General features: G+C 43.5%; 2 protein-coding genes across 10 annotated transcripts in view; one reads left to right on the plus strand and one right to left on the minus strand.

Moving 5' to 3' along the window:
• The window catches only part of fmnl3 (formin like 3), a 28,534-nt gene extending 16,086 nt beyond the window's left edge, over window positions 1-12,448 (plus strand). Inside the window, exons 6-27 of one of the 8 annotated variants that reach the window (XR_002290534.2) lie at window positions 312-458; window positions 1,201-1,309; window positions 1,463-1,539; window positions 1,857-1,950; window positions 2,681-2,755; window positions 2,869-2,979; window positions 3,077-3,226; window positions 3,781-3,882; window positions 4,086-4,440; window positions 4,704-4,793; window positions 4,875-4,999; window positions 5,626-5,828; window positions 5,902-6,205; window positions 6,279-6,359; window positions 6,446-6,575; window positions 6,680-6,840; window positions 6,954-7,055; window positions 8,351-8,443; window positions 8,528-8,651; window positions 9,716-9,843; window positions 10,281-10,324; window positions 11,309-11,353. Coding sequence is in view for 7 of the 8 variants with exons in the window: in XM_004070455.3 (XP_004070503.1) it covers window positions 312-458; window positions 1,201-1,309; window positions 1,463-1,539; window positions 1,857-1,950; window positions 2,681-2,755; window positions 2,869-2,979; window positions 3,077-3,226; window positions 3,781-3,882; window positions 4,086-4,440; window positions 4,704-4,793; window positions 4,875-4,999; window positions 5,626-5,828; window positions 5,902-6,205; window positions 6,279-6,359; window positions 6,446-6,575; window positions 6,680-6,840; window positions 6,954-7,055; window positions 8,351-8,443; window positions 8,528-8,651; window positions 9,716-9,807 (2,725 nt within the window). In the remaining variant the exon portion in view is untranslated. Of the gene's footprint in view, window positions 1-311; window positions 459-1,200; window positions 1,310-1,462; window positions 1,540-1,856; window positions 1,951-2,680; window positions 2,756-2,868; window positions 2,980-3,076; window positions 3,227-3,780; window positions 3,883-4,085; window positions 4,441-4,703; window positions 4,794-4,874; window positions 5,000-5,625; window positions 5,829-5,901; window positions 6,206-6,278; window positions 6,360-6,445; window positions 6,576-6,679; window positions 6,841-6,953; window positions 7,056-8,350; window positions 8,444-8,527; window positions 8,652-9,715 lie in introns of all 8 variants that reach the window. The other 7 variants (XM_011477104.2, XM_004070455.3, XM_011477100.2 and 4 more) reach the window with 7 other exon arrangements.
• Window positions 12,449-12,617: 169 nt separating this feature from the next.
• LOC101173465 (low-density lipoprotein receptor-related protein 1) overlaps window positions 12,618-20,367 on the minus strand; it is a 79,763-nt gene continuing 72,013 nt past the window's right edge. The window contains exons 77-90 of one of the 2 annotated variants that reach the window (XM_011477108.3): window positions 19,050-19,333; window positions 18,791-18,969; window positions 18,606-18,712; window positions 18,415-18,534; window positions 18,152-18,328; window positions 17,891-18,040; window positions 17,576-17,749; window positions 16,874-17,035; window positions 16,422-16,593; window positions 16,172-16,273; window positions 16,015-16,082; window positions 15,832-15,931; window positions 15,082-15,226; window positions 12,618-14,223 (exon numbers count right to left, since the gene is read on the minus strand). In XM_011477108.3, coding sequence (XP_011475410.1) covers window positions 14,086-14,223; window positions 15,082-15,226; window positions 15,832-15,931; window positions 16,015-16,082; window positions 16,172-16,273; window positions 16,422-16,593; window positions 16,874-17,035; window positions 17,576-17,749; window positions 17,891-18,040; window positions 18,152-18,328; window positions 18,415-18,534; window positions 18,606-18,712; window positions 18,791-18,969; window positions 19,050-19,333 — 2,078 coding nt within the window. In that variant the 3' untranslated portion in view covers window positions 12,618-14,085. The remainder of the gene's footprint in view (window positions 14,224-15,081; window positions 15,227-15,831; window positions 15,932-16,014; window positions 16,083-16,171; window positions 16,274-16,421; window positions 16,594-16,873; window positions 17,036-17,575; window positions 17,750-17,890; window positions 18,041-18,151; window positions 18,329-18,414; window positions 18,535-18,605; window positions 18,713-18,790; window positions 18,970-19,049; window positions 19,334-20,367) is intronic. The other variant, XM_011477109.3, reaches the window with a different exon arrangement.

A 20,367-nucleotide genomic window follows, 5' to 3' on the forward strand; every position in this document is an offset into this window, starting at 1 on the left:
AAGTCCACAAGTGTGCACGTACTGTTCTGAGTGGCTGTGTTTAGCAGCGCCTGCAGTTAGCCGCCTGTGCATTTCTTGAGAAGCTGCCTGTGTTGGGATTGTTGCTGGACTGAAGTTATGTGGCTCAGTGCTGAACTATGCTTTGCCTGATTGGGTCTGATTTCTGTGCTGAACTTTATCTGCAGCTTCATGTCAGTTTCTTGTGGCAACCCCAGGCTTTGTACCGAGCTGCCTCGCTAACCTTACCTCCTCCATCCCCCTCTTCTCCACCTGTGCCTCTGTGTTGGCTTGTCTGTCTGTCTGTGGCCCAGGTTGGATTTTGATGGGATGGAAAATGGGGAGGAGGGCTTCTTGGACAAGGCAAAATCATGGAGCAGGTCCATAGAGGATCTGCACCATTCGAGCGCGCCGCCGTTCTGCAACACACTGGTGCGCTCCGCCCGCCAGTCTGTACTGCGGTATGTAGCTTCCCTGCTATTGGCTACCCCTGTGATTGCCTCGCTCTGCTAACCTTGAGTGCTATAAAGGTGTTAGCATGCTAGCCTGTTGCCTCAATGCTGTTTTTTGCTCTTCTTTTTTTTTGATGCTTCAATAGGTCAAAGAAAAAGTGACCTGGGTCATGGTTGTGGTCTGGAAAAACTCAGTCAGACTCAGCATCTGAAAGCATTTGACCTTTACTGTCTTTGTTTATGGTCCTCATTCATCCGCCCAGATGTGCATCTGCACTGTCTACAGCTGAGAGGCAGCTGTGAGGAGCAGTCCCCTTCTTCAACTCTGCATAAACAGGAATCAAAGTTGTAAAGAAATGTAACGTCACAGCAGAAGAGATCACACTATCATGAAACATTGGTGTAACTGTAGGAGCTTGTTGTACAAATGTATGTGACCGAGTTGTCAGGAAGTGTAGAACTAAAATATGGTGTGCACAGGATGAGTGTGCAGGGCAATTACATAACAGCCGTGTGAGGGGAAAAAAACCTTTGGTCTGTTGACAGCAGCAAGGAAACCAAGCTCTTCACATGATGCATCTGGAACCTCCAAAAGTCTTTTGCAGTCAGGCCTCATACTCTGTCATTTTCTCTCTTTTTAAGAGACACACCTATAACAAGAGTCATGGAAATAACAGCTGGAAACCAGAAGTAAAAGAATGCTTGATCATTTAATCACTGGGCGATTTCCCCTTCTCCCTTTCTGCTGCAGCTATGGAACCGTGTCAAACAGCAGAACCATCAAAAACTCGCGGCTCGTGAGTCAAAAGGACGATGTGCACGTGTGCATCATGTGCTTGAGAGCCATCATGAACTATCAGGTATCAATCAGCAACACCAACCTCAGACAGTGGCAGAACAAATACAAACTAAATAACAAATGGGACACAGAAAAGAAAAGTGATTTTCCTCGCACTCAGATCCTACACCAATTTTCTAACCACATCCTGTTCTCTGCCTTTTTCACCCTGCAGTACGGCTTCAACATGGTCATGTCTCATGCACATGCTGTCAATGAAATTGCTCTGAGCCTGAACAACAAAAACTCACGGTAAGATCTGAGGACCTCACCCTAATAGAATCAGGGCTGGGTCAGACAATAGGGAAAGCCCTGCAGCAGCTTCATATGATATGCTTCACATTCTCCATGACTCTCTGAAGCTGAAGATCAGAGGCACGCATGCAGTTAAATGAATGTTTACTAAAGGGACGTTAGTGGTAAACCACTGCAACTGATCACTTTAAAAGAAGAGCTAAAAGGGCAAACACTTATGAAAGTCTGAGTTATGACTTTCACGTTTGAAGGTTTGTGAGAACAGCAAAGCATTCTGGGTTGTATACCAATAAGGATGTCTCCTTTACTTTCAGGACAAAAGCGTTGGTCCTTGAGTTACTCGCTGCCGTCTGTCTGGTCCGAGGAGGTCACGAGATCATCCTTTCAGCATTTGACAACTTCAAAGAGGTGCTCAAAGGAAATATGAAACACTTCTAAACTGCAGAAACGCTTAACTCGCTGGAAAAAAAGCCAAATAGAACATTTTAAGTACAAGAATCAAATAAAAGGGAGAAAAAAGTTTTGTGTAGAAATGAAAACTGAGCTGATCAGATTTAATGTGTACTAAAAGTAGACGCAACGCTGGATGATGAGCCGTCTGAGGTTTTTCAAATGGATTAAGAAACCAGATGTGAGCCAACCTTTCACAGGGATAAAGATCAGCTCCCCTGCAGGAGCCAGCAGACATTTGCTCAGTGTCTCGCTTTCTGTCTGTTAACTCAGGAGAAGCCTGTTCGTCTTTAGAGTGAGTGAGCCCACAGTGGAAAAAAAAAAGAAGTCATTTCTTGATGGTATTTTCCAAAATGACAAACCTGTAGGTGTGAGTCATCGATGCTGTTGAAACAACAGTTAAAGTTCCATTTGGAGTAAAATATACTTTTAAAATTATTGGGATGTTTAATTTATTTATTTGTTTATTTATTACCAACATATTTTAGTGCAGGAGATTATTTCGTTATAACTGAATTTGGCTTGAGATGTATAGAAAATAAAACACATTAAAAGTAAAACAGTTTTAAGTCAAGATTTATTTAAAAAAATATTATAAGCTTGTAAATAAATAAAAAAGACATTTTTCAGTCATTGTCAAACCATCTGGTGGTGAATTTCAGATTAAAAGTAGTGTCTTCTCCTTCAGGTTTGCAAGGAGAAGCACCGGTTTGAGAGACTGATGGATTTCTTCCGCAGTGAGGAGGGAAACATTGACTACATGGTAGGACAAACGTCATGTCATTCGATTTCAATTACCCATCTGTCCACTCACATACAAGACTGCAGTCTGCATCTTAGAACCTGCATTGACAGACTCATACTTTCACTGTCAAGGTGGCTTGCATGCAGTTCATCAACATTGTGGTCCACTCAGTGGAAGACATGAACTTCAGAGTGCATCTGCAGTATGAATTCACCAAGCTGGGACTGGATGATTATCTGGAGGTTTGGGGAGCAGTTTTCTGGCTACATTGTTTTCTTAAAAAAACATTTTCTTCACAGCCCCCCCCCTCCTAATTTATGTCTTTCTCCCTGCTGTCAGAAATGCAAGCATACAGAGAGCGACAAACTGTCCGTGCAGATCCAGGCTTACCTGGATAATGTGTTTGATGTGGGTGGCCTGCTGGAAGATGCAGAGACGAAGAATGCGGCCCTGGAGAAGGTGGAGGAACTGGAGGAGCACCTGTCCCATGTAAGTGCACCACCCAGTCTAGACCACCAGCACTGCTTTTAGCGTGCATTTATGAGATTGTTGTGGTTCACGAGCCGTGTACTTACCATAGTGGTTTCCACATAGTGATTACAAATCCACTCTGTTTGCTTTTTCACAAGTGGTTTACGATAATAATTGGGTGGAGAATGCTGGAGAATACTGTGTGGAACAGTCTTCGTATTGTTCTTCCTGAGCCGCTGCCTTTGTGTACCACAATGCTTTGCAAAGTCCTTGCATACATGGAAAGGTCGTAGGCAGCCCTGACATCATCTGAGGAATTTCATGAGCAACTCTGGTGTCAGGGGTCAGGAATGATGGGGGAGGATCAGAGTGAAGATTCTCTCTGAATTCCTGAGCAACATGAGTAATGTGGATCAAATCCAAACTAAAAACCTGTGGTGGCTTTGCTGCGTCACGCTGCTTGATAGTTGAATTGTGCACCTGAATGGGACAGCAGAGAAGAGTGAAGCAGGGGATTCATCCGTTTTTTTTAAAAATCTGGTCTGTGACCCCTTTTGCTTGTCATTTTGCAGGTGACAGAGAAGCTACTAGAAGTTGAAAATGAAACAATGATGAAAGTTGCAGATTTGGAGAAAATTCTTCTCCATAAAGACAAAGAGTTGCAAGTCATACGGGTAAGCCACTGACAGCGTGATGTCGTTTCCATTTCGCTTCTCCAACAGGAAAAGGTTCTTTGAGCGTCAGCAAAGATCCGTTTTAAAAAAATCTTGTGACTAAATGTATGTGATCATAAATGAGGTCATGAGGAAACAGGATGTTTCTTTAATTTGTGAAGTCATCACATAGTGCTCTTTATCGCCCCCTGGTGAATGCTCAGGAGACGTACGAGTCGACCAACACCCAGGTCCACACCCTAAGGAGGATGATCAAGGAGAAGGATGCGGCATTCCAGAGGCACTTTAACATTGAGAGGAGACTGCTGGAGCTGGAGCAGCAGGGCACCATCCGCTTGCATAAGAAAGCTGATGGGGAAATCACCATCGAGCCTCTGGGTGTGGGATGCGGAGGCAGTGGATTTGGAATACCTATAGGAGACATTGGACAGCTGTCTTTGGGTTCGACGGCTGTGCTAAGAGGACCTGGAGGACCAGACCTCAGCTTACCACCAGCCAGCGAAGCTCCGCCTCCCCCACCGCCTCCCCCACCTCCACCTCCTCTGCCGTCTGCTTCAGGTGACCCACCATTTGTCAGAGCTGAGACACAACTTTTTAGGAAACAGGTTTCATTTGTTTATGTGCACCTGCTGCGCAAGACGACAGTTCATCCAACCCACACAGGAAAAGGAAGCACCCACCTCTTTTACCCCGAACACCCGCATGTGCAGAACACCTGCAAAGTGTGTCATCTCAGTTTGAAAACGCTTAAAAATCTGTTGATTGTTGTACAAGCACAGAATTTGAGAAACACTGAGGCTTCAATTTCTTCCTCATTGCAGCAGTGCCGGTCCCACCACCTCCACCTCCACCCCTTGCACCCCCTCTCCCAGATGCTTCTCCATCTGTCATCCTTAGTGTAGGACTGTCAGGTGAAGGTTTTTATTACATTTTACTTCACTATACTCTGTGCAGAACCTTTTCTAAATGATGTATTCATATCCCAAACACAGCTATCAGGATCAAGAAGCCAATCAAGACCAAGTTCCGCTTGCCTATTTTTAATTGGACGGCTTTGAAGCCCAACCAGATCAACGGCACAGTTTTCAATGAGATTGATGATGAGCGTGTGCTCGAGGTGGGTCCACTTCACGAGGCTCTGCTGCTTTTACTCATGCTTGTGCAAAAATAATGACCAGGATGTCGGGATCTGACCAGAACAAACCGGCTTTCCTGGTCTTAAATCAGTCATTTACAAGCCCTGCTGGGTTTAAAGCTCTTTCTCGTTCAATTCAAACCTCAATAGGAAACCAAATTCATGAAAACGATGTAAAATTTATAGTAACAAACACCAACCCACAGGTGAGTGAGAGACTAAAAGACAAAATGAATAAAAGACTTTCAGCGTCTGTGTTTGCTGAAAAGGTAATGAAACACTTTGGTTCTTCTCTTAAATGTCACCTTAGAGGGCTAAGCCTCAAGAAACACATGTAGTTTATCAGTACAATTAAAGAAGGGGCTCAAATTTTTTAGATAATTACAAGTAAATTAAACAGACTAATAGGTAAAATCAATCAGTTATGAAATCCCGTATCCAATTTAGGTGATGTGTTTGATTCTGTGTTTGATTCTGTCTGATTTAAAGTGGAATAGATCTTTTTTTCGATAAATAACATCTTGTTTACAAATTATGTGTAACTAACTAATGAACCAACCACCTAAACCTAAGTTCTAAACAGTTGTGTCAAATATGCTCCCTTGCAGGAGCTGGACCTGGAGAAGTTTGAGGAGCTGTTCAAGACTAAAGCCCAGGGTCCAGTTGTGGATCTTTCCTGCACAAAGAACAAAGTAGCTCAGAAAACGGTCAATAAAGTTACTCTTCTGGATGCTAACCGCTCCAAGAACTTAGCCATCACGCTGAGAAAAGCCAACAAGACCACAGAGGAGATCTGCAAAGCAATAGAGAAGTATGCACCTGCTAAAAATGCATGTTTTTGTTTAGTCACATCTGTAACAATTACTGACTCCCTCTGACTGCAGGTTCGACCTCAAGGCCTTACCTGTCGATTTTGTGGAGTGCCTGATGCGTTTCCTTCCCACTGAAGCTGAGGTGAAGGTGCTCCGCCAGTACGAGCGCGAGCGGCGCCCGCTGGATCAGCTGGCAGAGGAGGATCGCTTCATGCTGCTGTTCAGCAAGATAGAGAGGCTCACGCAGAGAATGAACATCATCACCTTTGTGGGGAACTTTGCGGACAACATCAGCATGCTGACGCCGCAGCTCAACGCCGTCATCGCCGCCTCTGGTTCAGTCAAATCCTCACCGAAGCTGAAGAGAATGCTGGAGGTGAGAAACATTTATTGACGGGATAAATTTACTAAAGAAAAACGATACTCATTTGTTTAAAATGTGTTTGTAGATCATTCTAGCCTTGGGGAACTACATGAACAGCAGCAAAAGAGGCTGTGTTTATGGCTTTAAACTACAAAGTCTTGACTTGGTGAGTCAACACGTGAAAAAAAAGCTTAATTAAAAAAAAAAAAAAAAGATTGTTCATCTTTTGTTCATGTTTTTTTCCTTTCCCAGCTGCTGGACACTAAATCCACAGACAGGAAGATGACTTTGCTTCACTACATCGCCCTGATTGTGAAGGAGAAGTACCCTGAACTGGCCAACTTCTACAATGAATTGCACTTTGTGGACAAAGCAGCAGCAGGTGGATTTACATCTGAAATGTTGTTTTAATTCAGTCCCTCAACAGAAATGTTCTGTTGCTTCAGTTTTGACACAGTCACAGCACTAACGTTGCTCTCTTTGAAGTCTCTCTGGAAAACGTGCTGCTGGATGTTCGAGAGCTGGGCAAAGGCATGGATCTGATCCGGAGAGAGTGCAGCCTCCACGATCATCCGGTCTTGAAGAGCTTCCTCCAGGGCAGCGATGCACAGCTGGACAAGCTGCAGAAGGACTCCAAGGCAGCTGAGGTATCTGGCCGCCATTGGCCTCCCAAACCTTCTGCCCCCACATTCAGCTACACACACAGACACTCTTTACGCCGCAGAGGTTGCAAGCAAACTCTTCTATCTCCTAATTCTAGGAAGCCTTCAACAGTGTGGTGAACTACTTTGGAGAGAGCGCGAAGACGACTCCTCCCTCCGTCTTCTTCCCAGTGTTTGTGCGCTTCATCAAGGCCTACAAGGTGAGGACAGAAAGCGTTCCTCCCCTCCTCTGCGCCAAGAGCTCCCTCTGCTGGTCGTGTGGGAAGCTCCCTGCTTCAGATGGAGAGGAGCTGGGCAGAACTTGGCCGCTTCGGTGCCATAGGACGTGTCATGAAGTCTGAGGCCAATAACAGGAAAGGCCAGCTGGGGCTGACTTTTAAGCTGCAGCTGCGGCGTTTAGACTGCCTCTCCCACCTCCTCCTCTTGACCCCCCCCCGGACGACCGCACCCTACCCCACCACACCGCACACTTCCTGACATTGTTCTCTGTCTGGATTTATAGGATCTGCTGGAGGAAATGTGCGGCACAAGGATTTCTGGCTTTGTGTCAGATTGTGACATGAAAATGACAAAACCCAGAGGAGCTCTGGAGGAGAGAGGCAGACTTTCAATCACTCAAGAGTAGAAATAAATTCACTGAAGCGAGCTCAGCAAAGTTTCCACAAAGAGAAAGCTACAATTTCAAACTAGTCATTTGGTCGTCAGAAGAAAAAAGAGGGAGAAAATCAGCTGCAGACAAAAATATCAGATCCGTTAAAGAAAATGACTTCATGTAATGATAGATGAAAACTCAGATCTTTGTTAACTCTAGCAGCATCCCTGTCTTCTAGTAATGAGGACATAAGACAGCAAACGAAAATCTTCCAAATAAACTCTTAGCAGGTGATTGTGCAGCAGGAGAATCTCAGTTTAACCTCAACCCTTTCACGAGGACCATCTATCCAGGCCTGTGTAGTAAAATATGATGGTAAATCTATGCTGCCATCATTTAGGTTGTGAAGCTTTTGAAAATGCTTCCTGTTGTTGTAGCTTTGCAATTCTTGCAGGAATGAAGTTCCTTTCATGCAGTTCATTTTTCTTATTTTAATTTGTATATTTATTCTACTGAACTGTTTTTTTTTTAAGAAGAAATACACTAGGCCTTCTCTCCAAGTAAATATGAGCTAAATCCTCACGATAAACAACAATAATGAAAGTGGATCATACTATATGGTCTGGATTTGTTCTTTAAGTTGTTTTGGTTCATAATTAGGCTTGTTAAAACATTTGGCATGAGGCCCCAAACATTGCTCTGTCTGTTGGGACATTCCTAAACGTAATCTCTGTATTAAAAAAAAAAAAAAAGAGTGGCAGTGTTTGTAAAACAAGACTTTCCTGTTTATGCTTAACTTTCGGCCTGTCTCCTCTATTCTTAAGATGACCACACAAGTGTGTTGACTTGGTTTGTTTGAGCTTCGTGTCCCAAACTGCTTACCGTTCCCTTCCCTCCCAACAGGATGCAGTGGAAGAAAACGAAATGAGGAAAAAGCAGGAGGAAGCAATAAGAGAAAAGTTGCTCGCTCAGGAGGCTAAACAGCAGGACCCCAAGGTACAACCCAGCCGAGCGTGTTTGCTTAAAGCTAAATAAAGCCTCTTACAGAGAATCGAGCTCACATCCTCTCTGCTCGCACAGGTCCAGGCCCAAAAGAAGAGGCACCAGCAGCAGGAGCTCATTGCGGAGCTGCGCAGGCGGCAGGCCAAAGACCACCGGCCCGTTTACGAGGGCAAAGATGGCGCTATTGAGGACATCATCACAGGTGGGCTAGAAAGAGCCTTTAGAGGATCCCACGTAGGCGCCGGGGCCCCTTGTGCTCCCAAGCTGAGGATGACGGTGGTCATTGACTGCTCCGACCCTTTGAAGTGCACCTTGTGCTATGTAGTCCAGACACCAGCTCAGCTGGAGCGGGCTTCACAGGACATTTTGTTCAGCCCTGAGACGTAGAGCCGCCCTGAGTTTCCCTGTTTTCCAAAAGTTTGTCGAATTAAAGGAAAATAAATATTTCAATTCTCGTTTGAGGTCATTAAAAACCCACTCCAATCCTCTTTTGGTCTGTTGTAAAAGCGTTCACAGAACTCTTAAGATGATGCTGTTTTAAGCCAAAATCGAAAAACCTGTGTCATTTTAAGGCATAGTTTCTGCAGAGCGGCAGGAGTTCACCTCCATCATCCATCTGTTTAGACACTCTCCCTCTAGCTTACAGCTAGACCCCCAACTTTACATTACAAAATGGCGAGCAACATCAGAACTATCCAGCCGTACAGTTTTTAGACCAGATGTGAGGGAAACTGAGACGTACACGGATCCATTTGTCTGCAGGTGGACGCATCGGAATGGAGCGGAGCAGGGAGCTTGTGGCCTGCCAATTGTAGCGTCTATGTCACACCTACAAGCTTTTTCAAACGGCCTTTGTGCGTGTTCTCCTGATTCACAATGATTTCAATAAAGAAATACTGAGAAATGAAATTTTAAGCTTTCATTTCTTAAAACGTATCCTCCATCATGAGAAAAATGCCACAAGAACTTGTCAGAAAGCACAATTTTCATCAGAGTGGGTTTTTAAGCCTCAGTTTAGCCCATATGTATGCAGACTTATGTGTCGACCATTGATCCCTAACCACATTGAAACTAAAACTTATTTTATTTAACGATTAGCTTATCATGTGATGTTGATTGTACCAATGGCTGATGAGGACAGGTCCTAGACCTGAAACGTGGATGTTTTTTAAACCGTTGCCTCCATAGGTTGCAAGTTTTTTCAGGAAGACCGAGTAAGGCAATGTATCCGGTGTAACGTGTCTTCTCCTCCTCCCCCTCCTCCAGTACTGAAGAGCGTGCCCTTTACAGCTCGCACTGCTAAACGCGGCTCACGGTTCTTCTGTGAAGCCAACCTCTGCGACGACGCCAACTGCTAGCCCCTCCCCCCTCTTCCTAACGCCAAGGTTATCCAGGTGTCGCTCATATGCCTTGTTACCCCACTGTGCATGCAGCATGACTTGTTCTGCACCCCTAATCCTAGCGTGTCGACTAACTTGGGGCCATCATGAGTCGCGCTCTACCCGATTTGACTCCTATCAGGTGTTTGGTGATAGGAGTCAGCCAAACCTCTTTGCTCGGCTTCTTGGGAAAAGTGGCTGCACTCAGGCCCAAAGATGGGAGATTTTTTCTGAATGTGAGAAAAAAAAAACACAGAGTTGACTGTGATTTAAGTTCATATTTATCATGCATGGCACAAACAACTGGACCGTTGTCCCTGAAATCTTTGGGAATTGAACTGAAGAGGTTTGGCTATATTCCTGGTACCTTTTTGTTTTTACTAACCTTTGGTTGCTCTGGCTAACATTACTCTGTTTCAATCAACCATAACGGTTTGTTCTACCCCCTCCAGCTGAAAAGAAGATAAATGACAGTATTTGGCACTGCTGACAGAGGGTAAGGAAGGTAGTCTGGCTGAAAGCGGCCTGCTTGGCTCTCAGCTCCTGTGTGCTGCTACAGTAATGTTAGCTGCTTCTGCAAGCACTTTGAAGACACAAGCTCTGCAGCTCTGCCATTCGTTTGAGTACACAACAGAACAGTGTCCGCTTTAAAGATTCACCTTTCAGGAGGCCGGACATCATCTTGCTGCAGAGAAATGACCTTTTTCTAGCTTTTGAGATGTTTTTTTTTATGATTCATGTGGAGCAAATGTTCTTTAATAGTTTAGATGTATAGCCTCAAAGTCCATCCTCTCTTTGTGTTTTTCATGTCTTGCATGTTGTCCAGTGTTCATTGACTCCCTCACCTGTCCAAATGTGGCTTTGTTTGTCTTTGTCGTTGCTCAGTGTGTTTGGTCAACAGGCTTCAGAAGGCACACGCCAGCAGCGTGTGTTCCAAATTATAACCAACAGTTTTTAAGGGACTGGTTTTTTTGTTTTTGTTTTTTAAATGGGGGAGCTTGTTGACCGTTTTTGGTGTGAGGTTTATTTGTGTCCTTGCTGCTCCGGCTGCTCTCCCAAAGCCTTGAATTTCTCTCATCGCTAACTCTGCTAGACGAAATACAAGGTTATGGGAATTTGGCTTTGTGTTGATTTAAAGAATAAACCTCAGTTGGCATTTTCTTTAAATAACTTTTGAAAAATGATCAGTTTTCCAAAAGGAAATCTTGTTTTTTCATCCTGGCATTTTTAATTGTACTTCTTAATTTCATCGTCTCCACTGTAACAAAAATGCGAATAAAATAAGATATAAGCCTCTTCCTTATGTACATCCAAGAAAATGGGAACTGAGTGTAAATCCTGGGCACTTACTGCTTTAAAATTCCCAGCCCTGCCAAAAAAATAAAATCATCTTTAAGACAGCTGATGCATTTGACGTTTTTGGTCCTCTAACATGTGTGTCCCTCCTGCCCCCCCTCCCACCTTCCTTGCCTACTCACAGATCTGCGAAACCAGCCCTTCCTGCGAGCTGACGCACTGATCCGGAGCTGTTGGAAGAGACCTTAAACCACTTATCTGTCACTTATCGCTGCCCTCATAACCCTCGCTCCCATGTGTCTGTGGTCAATGTCAACCCGAGGCTGCAGATGAAGGAGGGACGGGATGGAGCTGCTTAATTTATTTATTTATGAAGGCCCTTTATAGCCACTGTTAGGTGAGCGTTCACCATTACAGAAGCACGGCAAAGCTTCACTTCAGACGTCTTCTGGGGCTCTGTGCTGGGAGAAACCTGCAGCACAGGTGAGAGTGGCAGAGACAGGGTGAAGGAAAGAAGGGCCCTTCGCCGGCATGGGGCGGTTCCCGTCAACGTCTCTTGCCCCTCAGATGGAGCCGTGAAGGCAGGACTCAGGACTGGGAGGCAGCTGGGAAAAGCTAAACCTTTTTCCAAACTGGGAACCTTTGCAACATGTGGATTGTGTAACAGCAGTCAAAACTTTACATTGAGATTGTATCCTGAAGATAAAAACAGTCACTTTAACCATTTCCTTTGGACAAGCTATTTAAGCCAAAACGAATTCTTCGTGTCAGAAGTGCCTTTTGTGTAAACAGTGTTATTCGTTTGTCAGCCGTCATTTTTTTTGTGCTTGTTTAAGATTGTATTTTTGTGTTCTAATATTAGCCTTATAATAGGGACAATATGTAGATACAAAGCTCCAAACAGCTGCAGTCACAGATCAGCTGTTGCAGTTTGTGCCTCGACATCCTTTCCTGTCACAGCTTCAGTGACGCTTTGGAAGCAATATATGCATGAAGAGGAGACTCCGCCCCCTACCTGCCCGCCTGGTGCCGTTAGGAGACACTTTGTAATGTTGGACTCATCTTCGCTGTAAATGTTTTATAACACATACGTCTGAAAATGTTGATTAAATGAAAACAAATGTTTCCTCCCAACAAATGTTTTGCCACAAAAGGAGCATTCCCAGTTTTACACTACTCCAATTTGGGAGACACTAGTTTTTTAAGCAGAAATTTATACCAATATTCCTTAAATTCAAGAAGTCTGTAAAAAAAAACCTCAAATATACTTTGTATTGTCTTGAAGATGAACATTTCTTATTAATAAACATGGGAAATAAACTGTTAAAGGACAGTGATTCTATGATCAAACAACCACCAAAACACTCCATTTCTGAAGGTTTTCTGTGTTTTATTTCTTAATTCATCGTTTAACTAATGTGGATCTGATATGTACCGCAGTAAAGAAAAAAAGAAATGAGTTTGCATCTTTTCAAATGACAGACAAGCCATTGTAAATGTCTACTATAAAAATCAATTTAATTATATAAAAAAAAATTAGAATCCAAACAAAACCACACGCAGACGCAAGAAACATGATTGCTGAAACAGAAATGGTCACTTGAAATGTTTGAAGATAAAATTACTGTCAAACAAAAGGGAACAATAGAGGAAGAAAGTCTGAGTTTCCTCCTGAATGAGACTTGGCTGATCAGTGAACAGAAACATCTTCATAGTGACTAAAGCCCAGGCTGGAAAGGATTCAAGAAATAAAAGAGTCATTAGCTGACCGGTCTCCTTCCTGGAAATGCAATTAACACTAATAAACCTAAATTACAAACAGCTAAAAAAAAATAAAGACAAGTTTCAAACTCTCACAGAAATTTGTACCATCAATCGGTCTCCCTGGCCTCTCCTGAAAGTACGTTTACAATCTAAAGACAAGGAAAACAAACAAATTGTAACCTGCTGATTACAGACTCGTTTCCCTCGAGGCTCGCCTTCACTCCCAACAAGAAGGCAGCTTCCCATCTCCTGAGTGGACCGTCGCAGAAAACTAAACCAAGGCCTCGGATTTTCCATCCCAGACTTCTTCTCCTGGAATGGGGACTCGATTACAATCATCTTCATCCACTCACTGCCATTCACCGCCGACACCAAGCATGTCGGTTCCACCACCACTTGTGTTTTGTTATGTTAAAAAGTACAGACTGGTTTGTTACTGATGCTTGTATTCCTGGGTATATTATCAAGACACTTTGTTAATTGGTTCATATATATGTAAATATATATTTATATATATATATATATATTTTTTAACTTTAGTCTGTGCAAGGAGGTTGAAGACAATCATTTGAATGCAGTTGCCGAGTCCTCCGTATGTACATGTGCAGTTAAACATCATTGCATTCCTCTGTCAGCCTCCCTTTTAGACCTCCAGCAGCAAACGTCCCGTGGAAAGACTGAGCTGAACCAGCATCCAGGAAGAATTCATAGTAAGCACGGACACTTCTCTCAATAACAAACATCTACAGGCTTGGCAACTCGCTTTTTCTCTAGGGTGCAACAATACTCTCATTTGTTCCCTAGAAACTATACAAAAAAAAAAAACAAGGCATTTCTTGTTCCTCTAAACCTTTTCCATATGCACAGAGGTAGTGGCTTTATGCGTGCGAGAGGAAGGAAGGACGTGAGATTGTGAGCAAAATTAAAAAGAACTGAATACTTTTCTATAAAAGGTTTCTTTTTTTTCCATCACCAGAAGTGTTTCTGTTTTCCAAAGAAAAAAATATAATACTGCAATCACTTTAAAAAAGTAGTCCCTTCATTTTTATACATTTTGTACAGTGTTCGTGCTTCTGTTCCCCCCCTTTTGTTGCTTTTCTTTTAAGTAGGTAAAGGCATAAGATGAAGGAGCGTGTCGGCTCAGCACGGGGTCGGCAAAGGCGGGGCAACGTGGCAGAGTTCAGGCCACGCCCAGCTCTACACCAGCGGGTCACTCATGTCATCGTCGCCCGGGGAGAGCAGCTCCTTTTTCTCGTCAGTGCTGGCCAGAGAGTTGCTGCTGTTGTGGGCGCCCATGTACAGGGTGGCGTACACTGGGTTGGTGAAGTTGGTGGGCTGTGAAACAGAGAGAAAGTGACTCAGAATGAGTCTGGAAAATAATAAAATTTCAGGTAGTAACAAAAAAAACGTTCATCATCGTTTTGGCAGATGAGGAGACTAATTTTAAAGTTGATCTATTGTAAAAGCGTTCCCAGTGGTCTTTTAATTACAATTATGCCATTTTTTACCAAAATCAAAGAACCCGTGTCGTTTTCTGGGACATAGTTTCTGCAAAACGACAGTAGTTTATTAAAAATTCATATCCGAGTTGTAGGTGGAACTTGTTGATGCAGAGTAAGCCTACCCCCACTTCCCATCATCCATCTCTCCTGCTAGCTTACATTACCTCAGACCCCTAACCTAACATTACCAGTGAAACAGAAAATGGAGAGCAATATTGAAGCCATCCAGCCGTATAGTTTTGAGCCAGATGCCAGCTCCAACGAGAAAAATGAAGACATACATGGATCTATTTGTCTGCAAATGGATGCATCAGAATGGAGAAGAGCAGAAAGCTTGTGGCCGGCTGACTGCAGTTTCAGTGTCACACATACAAGCTTTTTGCAATGACTGTTGTTTTTATTAATGATTTTCAAAGCTCAAACTTAGTTATAGCTCCACTTCAGACCTACGAAAGTCAGAAATGACAAGTAAGGAAAAAAAATAAGGTTAACCTTAATTGGAAAAGGCCTGATTAAATCAATATTCCATGAAAAAAAACGAATTAGGCTATCTTTTCAATATTATCCAAAATTAAATACAAATAATGTCTGAGCAGTCAAAATGAATATTATGGTCATTCTGGTAGTTAAAATACGCACCGAAGGCTGCAAATTTGATTGTGTTTTTCGTTGTCGTTTGTAGCAGACTCACCTTGTCTGGGTCCAAAGCAAAGTCTGAATCTAGCAGCTCCCCAGCATCATCATCCGGATCTCCCTCATAGATCTTATAGGCGGGGTTCCCGATCTCCACATTCATGGCTCCGTTTGTCATTCTGTGGTGTTGGAAGCCCTTTGCACTGCAGGGACACACACAATGTTTCATTAGCCAGATTAAAAACAAACATAAAAAACTTATTTACAAAGTCTACACATCCCAAGACAACAGATCAAAGGCTGTCAAATGAGCCTTTGCATGAAAAGGCCATTTGACCGAGCCCTCAGATTGCTCTGCAGCATGTCCCTCAGGGAGAATGCTGGATTTTCACGTTGCAAATATTCGGCTCATGGCAGGGTTTCTTTTTGTTTAAATGCACAACAGTACATTTGACTCTGCAAGCACAAACTGAGAACCTAATATTTACAAACTTGAAAAAGAAAAAAAGTATGGGGATGCAAGGAGGACAGTAACAAATCCACTTAAAAAAATTAAAGTCAGCGTTTCTCTAAGTTGCTTGGGAGGGTGGGGGGATGCCAGAAGAGCTAAACTGACCAACAGGACGACAAAGGGTCTGACAAAAAGCATAGCCAGTCTAAATGATATATTCCTATCGAGTTACCGCGAGGACTGAGATTTGCTCTGGAACAAAGACCTGGGAAACAGGAGATAGACGGTTATCAAAAGAGGGAGAGAAAACGGTTCAGGACTTAAAGAAGTGAGAGTTCTGAAAGAAGCAAAACTCACCCTCGCATTCTCCTCTTATACCACAAGATGGCGCCAACAACAAGCACAGCCAGCACCAGCAGGAGGAGGAGTGGGACAATTATGGATGTGTTACCTGCTACTGAGAACCAAGATAATTAGAGGAAACCAGCAAAGTAAATGTTTTTTTTGAAGAAAATTATGGTCTGGAATGATGCGACTTACTGCTGGTGACAGGAAATTCCACTGGAGCTGCAAACTCACATTGATATCCTGTCCATTCAGCAGGACAGCTAACACAGAAAGATAACCAGTAACAGTTTAAAGTAAAAATCAAACCATGTTCCCTTGGTTTATGGTTGTGGGCGGGGTAAAATCTTACCTGCACTGAGGCAGCAGAGTGCGAGGGTTAACTGAGCACTGTCCGTGTGTGCAGTAGTTCAAACAGGAGAGGCAGCTGGGTTGGTTCTTATCATTAGAACACCTAAACATGCAGATAAAAACATGGATTTGCATCCCATAGCCTCACTGAAGAAGTGGATGGGGGGCAGGGCTCTAACAGTTTTCATAGATACATTTTTAGAAATTCAGATTTCTGCAGTGTCCGGGTTCACAGCTCCCAGCATGCCTACCTGCAGGAGATTTCTCCTGAAGAGGACGTCAGGCACTTGCCGGTTCCACAGAACTGACATTTGTTCAGGTCGCACAGAGGTCCGATGAACTGATTGGAGCACTGGCAGAGTTTGGTGCCGTTTGCAGTTTGCAGGCAAGTCCCGCCGTTTTGACAGAAGCCTTCACATTTACCTGAAGGACAGAAGACAGGACAGAGGAGTTCAGTTTGAAGGGTCCTACAGCTTTAAGTTTGTAAAAAAAAGTTACAACAGCAGGGGGTTTAATAATAAAGTGAAGAGTCAGAGGTGGGAAAATATCCTTACAGAACCCCACCTTGACTAGAGAAAAACTAAAATCTGGAACTTCCTAACATTAGAGTAAATCCAGACATGGATTTGAAATGTTTCCTCTTAAGACACTTTATTTAATTTGGGCAAAAAAAGTGCATAATCTAGCAGAGTTTGACACTCACTGTACTGGCACCGGTCTCCCTGAAACTCTGATCTGCAGCTGCAGATCGGCTGGTTCCCCATGTTCACTGAGCAGTTGCCTCCATTCAAACAATAGTCCTGACAGGATTGCAGGTTGCAGTTTGGACCAGTGAAGCCTTTAGGACATCTGCAAGTTGGAGCACCTACAACGCAGGTCAAACATAAATAAGGAAACAATAGTTTCAGATCATTTCTCTACCAAACTTTTCTGTTTACAATTAAACCTGTTAAAATTCTGGCTTTTACACACAAAAAAAAAATCCGAAATATACTCACAAACTAATGGAAACTAATTTAGAAAAATACATATTTAAAAAATATATACAAATAAATATAGATAAAAAATTATTAGGAATAATTGAATTTTATTTATTAAAATATTGATTCAAAATGCTATGCCAATTTTAAGTTTACAATACTTAACTAATTATATTTTTTTCTTTTGACAAAAGGAGAACTAGAGGTTGATAAAAATGTTGCACAATTACTATTAAAACAAGAATTGGGGGGAGACGTAAAAATTTAAAAGTGAAAGTATCCAATAATTTAGCCTTAGTTATATGATAAAGGAGCCAAAACACAAGTCTAAAAGAGTGTCTTGTCAATTTTGGGTTTTTGAGTTTTAAGGTGCCACTGAAGTCACAGATCCCTCTGCAGCAGATCCTTTGGTAGCGTGAGCCCACCTGTGTGAGAGGCAGTGCAGGTGCCTCCGTTCCTGCAGTAGTCTCTGCACTGATTGACCTCACATCGCTCGCCAGCGTAGCTGGGCTGACAGCGACACTTGGCCACCCGATGGGCATTGAGGAAGCAGGTGCCACCATTCTCACAGTGAATGTTGCATGGTCCTGATGGCGGAGCTATGGAGATGGGGGTGGTGGTAATGAAGCATTTGAAAATAGGGCGGGACCAAAGTTCCATTGAAAAATTGAAAAATTAGACTGTTAAAAGCTGTAGAATAAAATGAGTTTTATATTCAGGCTGCATGTCTGCAAACTCACATATAGGGGACTGCGTGGGGCCCACCCGCTCCACACAGTTTGTCTGTGTGGCGTTGTCTGCCACATAGTTGTTGGGGCAGGCGCAAACCGGCCCACTGGGGCTGAGCAGACACAGAAATTCACACTTCTTCTTGTCACATGGATTAGCCACTAAGACAAAAGAAAATACACTGGATAAGAAAATCCATTCTGCAAATTGATATAATCAGCTCATGTGATGCTAAAAGCTTCTTCCTGAGACACAGAACACGGAGCGCTCACTCTCTGGCTGCTTGTAGCGGTGATGCAGGACAATATCTGTAGCGTGGTTGATGCCTGTAGTGAGATTCTCCATTGGGCCTTTGCCAAACTTGTTGACCCGGAAGACAAAGTTGTTCATATATGTGACCCCGTATATGTAGTCCTCAAAGATGTCTATGCTGAAGGGGTGGAGCAGGTCTGGAAAAGAAACGACGAGCCACTTTAAAACATTTCCCCGTTCTGACAGTTGTAGTATCCTGTGGACGAAGCAGAAGGCACTCAACTGTTTTTGATGCCAGATACGGCAATGACCGGATCAGAGCCATCGAGACGAACGCTGCCGATGACGGACAGCTTAGCATCGGACCAGTAAAGGCGCTCGTTGAAGTGGTCCACCGCCAGACCTGCAGAGGAAGAGGGGGGTGTTCAGCAGAGACGTGCTGGAAATTTGGATGCAATATGTCATGACGCCGACCTGTTGGCCACTGGATGTTTTCAAAGACTAGAATTTGTCTAAGAGTGCCGTCCATGGCAGCTGTCTCAATTTTAGGGTGGTTTCCCCAGTCGGCCCAGTACATGGTTCTGAAGGAAAGCAACATTTAAGAGCACGACACAAAAACCCAAGAACCTTCAGTAGTTCTGAGTCCAACTTCTCCTTACCGCCTCTGTGGGTCCACGACAATAGCATGAGGCTCGTCTATCATTCTAGAGATGAGGGTCTTGCAAAACTGGCCTGAAAGCTGAGCCACTTCAATAACATCTCGCCCAGAGTCGGTCCAGTACAGGTTGTTCGCAACCCAGTCCACGGCGATACCACGGGGCATTTTCAGCCCTTCAATCTGGAGGTTAGCAGAAATGTGGTCACATGCTTTTCATATTGTTGTGACTGACCCTCCTGCATATATGTGATCAGGGTTACCTGCAGGTTGGTGACTCGGCCCTCGCTCAGCCGCCGGTTTCGGTGAGAATTGGATGAAATTGAAGACGAGGACGTGCCTGGAAGCTCGTAGGATGAGATTTGGCGGGTGTGCCAACTGGTCCAGAAGATGCGGTTGGTCTTGATATGCAGATCCATGGCATCGATACGCACACTGGCATCGCCCTGGAAGGTCTGCTCGTAGCGCCAGTGTGGCATTCCAGGGTCCAGGCTCCGGATTTCATTATCGTCAGCTATGTAGAGAACCTGTTGAGTGCTGTTTGTGTCTAGAAAAAACCGAAGAGACATTTCCTGATGAGGCTTCTGAAAACAATCAAATACATCCTCAAAGACCAGGCAGAAGTCTAAAGCTACGTTCACACCGGACATGTAAAGCGCATTCTTGATACGCGCTTAGCCCCATGGCGTTCACACTGGATTGTTGCTTCCCGATACTACCGCATGTCCGCCAACTACTGTTGGAAGAGGCTTGGTGCGTAATGCAAAGCAAACCTCGGGAATCTCACTTCAGGCGTTTTCTTTCACAGCTCTATTCCGATACAGTGATCCCTCGCTATAACGCGGTTTACTTTTCACGGTTTCGCTACTTCACGGATTTGCATCGTGCATTGTGTTCTGCATTCTGATTGGCTAAAAAGTCACTCCGCTTCTTCTCTACCTGTGCGTCAATAACGTTGCAGTTTAATATGTACACGTACGTAAATCAGCTTGCCAAATTTACAACACGTACGTGCAAATCATCTTGCAATTTCGTAGAAAAAAGAGCAACAACTGCCTATCACTGTTCTTCTTCCGAGCAAACACACCTGTACCGCGGGCTTCAAAAGAAGAAAACACTGCAGAGCAGAGTTTGAAGAGCAGTGAACTACACCTAAATCACTGTTTGTCCGACTGTACTTTGTATTTTTTTCATAATCATTTTACATTTTCTCTCGTTTAATCCAATTACTCGGGTCGCGGTGGGCGGGGCTAATCTCAGCAATTTGAAGCCTTCTGTTCACATTGATGATTAAAATTATTATTTGACAGTACATTACAGAAGTTATTTGTTGAAAAAAACGTTTCTAAATTACTTTTATTTGTGAAACAAATGCTTGAGCCTGTAAAATGGTTTGTTCTTTCTTTTCAATGTATAATAGAGTATTTAATTGTATAATAATTGTAAAAAGGATAGAGGTTTCTACTTCACGGATTTTGCCTATCACAGGTTCTTTTTGGAACGTAACCTTCGGGAAAAACAAGGGTTTACTGCATACGAAAGACTTGGTGTCATAATTCCAGCCGAGCGCAAACAACAACT

The sequence above is a fragment of the Oryzias latipes genome, chromosome 7 (assembly GCF_002234675.1).
Source record: "Oryzias latipes chromosome 7, ASM223467v1".
In the NCBI taxonomy this organism is placed as follows: domain Eukaryota; kingdom Metazoa; phylum Chordata; class Actinopteri; order Beloniformes; family Adrianichthyidae; genus Oryzias; species Oryzias latipes.